The 4,386-nt window shown below is 39.2% G+C and overlaps 1 protein-coding gene across 1 annotated transcript; it reads right to left on the bottom strand.

The window, feature by feature from the left end:
* On the bottom strand, positions 221 to 1,144 carry LOC107605699. The gene has a single exon (XM_016307666.1). It carries the CDS (start codon positions 1,142 to 1,144, stop codon positions 221 to 223), a length of 924 nt encoding a protein of 307 aa, XP_016163152.1.

The following is a 4,386-nucleotide window of genomic DNA, read 5'->3' as shown; positions in this document are numbered from 1 at the left end:
TGATCCCCTTCAAGTCACTTATGGTCCATCTGAGAGCGGTCTTGTGGGTCTTGAGTACTTGAATCAGTGCTTTTTCTTCCTGTTGCTCTAGGACAGAGCTTATGATCACTGGATAGGTGTCACTATCTCCTAAAAACACATATTTTAATGATGGTGACAATGGCTTAAGCTCGAGTTTAGGAGGTCCATCTTGCACTTTAGGGGTGTTTAGCATCTCCTCCTACTCTTCTGGTGCATCTAGTTCAGGCATGGCATCTTCAAGAATGTTATCCAGTTCATTATCAAGTTGTTCAACCTCACGTACTTCTTCAATCAGGAGTTCTATGACATCAATCTTCATGCATTCCTCTTGGGGGTCAGGGTGTTGCATGGCCTTGACTGCGTTTAGCACGAACTCATCCTTATCGACTCTCAGTGTTACTTTCGCCTTCTGAACGTCAATGATGGTTCTCCCTGTAGCTAGAAAAGGTCTTCCTAGAATGATAGAGGCATTCTTGTCCTCTTCCATATCCAGGATCACAAAGTCTGTAGGAAATGAAAAGGGTCTAACCCTCACAATCATGTCCTCAACCACTCCTGATGGGAACTTGATGGAGCCGTCAGCAAGCTGAAGGCAAATACGGGTATGCTTGACTTCTTGGATCCGGAGCTTCTTCATTAATGATAATGACATTAGGTTGATGCTTGCTGTAAAATCACATAGGATTGTCTTCATGCAAGTGCCTCCAATGGTGCATGGTATCACAAAACTCCCAGGGTCTTGTAGTTTCTCCGGTAGGTTCCTCTGGATGACTGCACTGCATTTCTTGGTGAGGAGAACTATCTCTGCCTCCTTCCAATCCCTTTTGTGGCTTAGTATATCCTTCATAAACTTGGGATAGGAAGGTATTTGTTCAAGGACTTCTGCAAATGGGATCTTGATCTCAAGTGTCTTGAGGATGTCTAAAAACCTGGCAAATAGCTTATCCTTTTCTACTTTATGGAGTTTCTGAGGATATGGTAGCTTGGCCTTGTACTCATGGGTCTTGAGTGGTGCAGAGTGATTATCCAAAGTAACTGAGGAAGGGTTGTCAGCTTGCCTAGGTGGGATGTTTCTTGAACTTGCGTTTATATCACCTTCCCTCTCTGGGCGTTGAACACCCATGTTGATTCTTTCTGGGCATTGAATGCCCCTGTTGCTCCCTTTTGGGCGTTCAACACCAGGATTAGTAGTCTGGGGTGCTGTGCATTCTTCTTCTGGCATGATATTGCATTGAGATGGAGTAGTTAATGTTCTGCCACTCCGTAGCTCAATTGCATGGCATTCCTCAGTTGCTTGCTTGGATATTCCTTGATTTGTCTGGCACATTTCTATTTTCAAACTATGGAGGGAAGCTTGGATCTCCTGGGCTATGCCATGTTGGCTCCTTGTGAATTCCTCCATGCACTCTAACTGTCTTGTCAAAAGGTCTAACCGCTCAGCCATTGCTTTATTCTGAGCTGGGATTACGTCTGTGGTAGATTCCTCCTTAGGCTCCCTTCTGGCTTTGGGTCTTTCTGCTGTGTATAAGTGTTGATTGTTAACCACTATTTCAATGAGCTCCTGAGCTTCTTCAAGTGTTTTTATCATGTGTAAGGAGCCTCCTGCAGAATGATCTAGGGACATTTGGGCTATATCAAGGAGTCCATCATAGAAGATATCCAACTTGATTCAGGGGGTGAACATCTCTACGGAGTATTTCCTGAGCATTGACTTGTATCTCCCCCAAGCATCATAGAGAGACTCACCCTCCTTTTGTTTGAAGGCTTGAATATCCTTCTGTAGTTTAGTCAACTTTCTTGGAGGGAAATAGCTATTCAGGAACTTGTTGGCTACCTTACTCCAGGTGTTCAAGCTCTCTTTAAGTTGATCATCCAATCAGTCCTTGGCTTGATCCCTCACAGCAAATGGGAAGAGCAGCAGCTTATAAATGTCAGCATCTACTCTGTTGGTCCTTACAGTGTCACAGATTTGCAAGAAGTCAGAGATGAATTTGGTGGGGTCTTCTTGGGGGTGTCCATGAAACTGACAGTTTTTCTGCACTAATGTGATCAATTTTGGGTTGAGCTCAAAATTGTCCACTTCTATGGGAAGCACACTAATGCTCCTTCCATAAAAGTTGGGAGTGGGAGCTGTATATGAACCCAGGGTTCTCCTGCCTTGTGCACCTCCATCTAGATCCATAGTGATTCCAGTGTTCCTGAACAAGCAAGAAACAAGGAAAAGTAGGAGTCTCTATGTCACAGTCTAGAGAGCTACCCAATGAGATATCCACAGAGGAATAAAACAAAATAGAGTTTTTTTTTTAATTTCAAAAAGAAAAAGAAACACTAAGGAAACACCAAACTTAAAAATTTTGAAATCAAATACACTAATTTCGAAAAAATTGAGAGAGAAACACTAAAAGACCCCAAACTTAGAAATTTTGAAATCAAACAAGGGAAAACACCCGAAAAAATTCGAACACAAAGAAAGAAAGAAAAGGTAAAACAAGATAGAAATCAAAAGTTCAAGAAAGCAAACAAGAACAATTTTCGAAAATCAAGAAGAAAAATAATTAAAGCGAAACAAATCAAAATACCTAATCTAAGTAACAAGACAACTGGTAGTTGTCAATCATGAACAATCCCCGGCAACAGCGCCAAAAATTTGGTGCGCAAAATTAGAACTCGCACAACTTCACCAGCAAGTGCACCGGGTCATCCAAGTAATACTTCAGGTGAGTGAGGGTCGATCCCACGAGGATTGTTGGATTGAACAAGCAATGGTTATTCTGTAGGTCTTAGTCAGGCAAATAGAGAAAAGGTTGTTGATGTTGAATTTGCATAAAATAATAATAAAGAAAGCTGTAAAGAATTGGAGTAGAAACAATAATGAGAGAATAGTTAAGGTCTCGGAGATATTCACTTTTCTAGATTAATATTTCTTATCAACTGTTTTAACAATGAATGATTCATTCTATGGCAAACTGTAAGTGATTAAAGCCTATTTTCCTAGCAAATTAATCTCCTCCAATCCTACTCAAAATGCCACAGACAAGGTCAGATCTTTCGGATCAGAGGGTGAAGTTCAAAAAACTAGTTTAGCGCCACAAAAACCTCAATTACCCAAAACTAACAGGATTATATGTCATATATCCCAATTAGCCCAGATAATTGCGATTTAGGAAGAGTGTTTTCAAGCTATAACTCAAGTGACCTTGTTCCGAGTATCACAGGAACTCATGTAGAAAAAGGGATATACCGAGTCTTATTTGGATGAAGAACGAAAATACACCTTAGAACTGAATCAAATATATATTAAAATAGAATAGTAATGATATTAATCCATAGAGATAAGCAGATTTTCTAACCTTAACCAGGAGGTTTAGTTGCTCATGATTTACAAAAGTAAAACTAAGATCTAAAAAATAATATTCGGTCCTCTCTAAATCTTAGTGATCTCCTCTTTAAATAGGAGATGCTAACCCTAAAAGATCTTAATTTAAATTTGAAAAGTACAAAGCTAAGACTAAATAAGCTAAGGAGTGCTAAAATCCACTTTGGGGTCCACTTTGGTGTTTGCTTCAGTCAAGGCTTAGCGTCCAACTTGGGAAGTGGGTGTTGAACGCCCATTAGGGGGTGAATTTTTTGCCTTCTACTCCCTATCTGGCGTTGAATGCCAGTCTTAGGCGTTAAACGCCAGATGTGGATGTTTAACGCAAGTTTTAGCAATGATTCTGGAAGAACAATGTAAACTATTATATATTTCTGGAAAGCGCTGGAAGTTAGCTTTCAAACGCCGTTGAGACTGCATCAATTGGACCTCTGTAGCTCAAGATATGCTTGTTGGAATACACGGAGGTTAGGATTTGACAACATTTGCTATGCTTTCTTCATCTCTGAACAATACTTTGCCAAATTTGCCCAAAAATTCCCTAAAATCATAGAAAAAATACAAAAACTCAAAGTAGCATCCAAAAAGTAAATCTTGCACTAAAACATACTAAAACTTGATAAAATATAACTAAAAACAACTAGAAAATGACATGAAAAAGGGTATAAAATGCTCACGCATCAAGTTTTCTACCAGCAACAAACCAATTAGTAACTAAAATCTACACTACCCATGAACAAGGAAGTGTAATGTGATGTCTTCTATCAAAACAAATTTAAGATTATAAGAGGCATTCAAGTACTAATTGCAGCAAAAATAAAGAAGTTAAACTGTCAGACTCGGCATAAAGCTTTGGTATAACAGCAACACAAGCACATAATCCATGATAGCTCATATCAAAATTCAAATAAAGCATCTACTTGTATAAGATTATAGTTATGGCAAATAAACCAAGCATTGAAAACATAAAACAGTATTTGAGAATTTGGGAA

The sequence above is a fragment of the Arachis ipaensis genome, chromosome B01 (genome assembly GCF_000816755.2).
Source record: "Arachis ipaensis cultivar K30076 chromosome B01, Araip1.1, whole genome shotgun sequence".
Classification (NCBI taxonomy): domain Eukaryota; kingdom Viridiplantae; phylum Streptophyta; class Magnoliopsida; order Fabales; family Fabaceae; genus Arachis; species Arachis ipaensis.
This window is presented reverse-complemented; position numbering and strand designations above follow the sequence as displayed.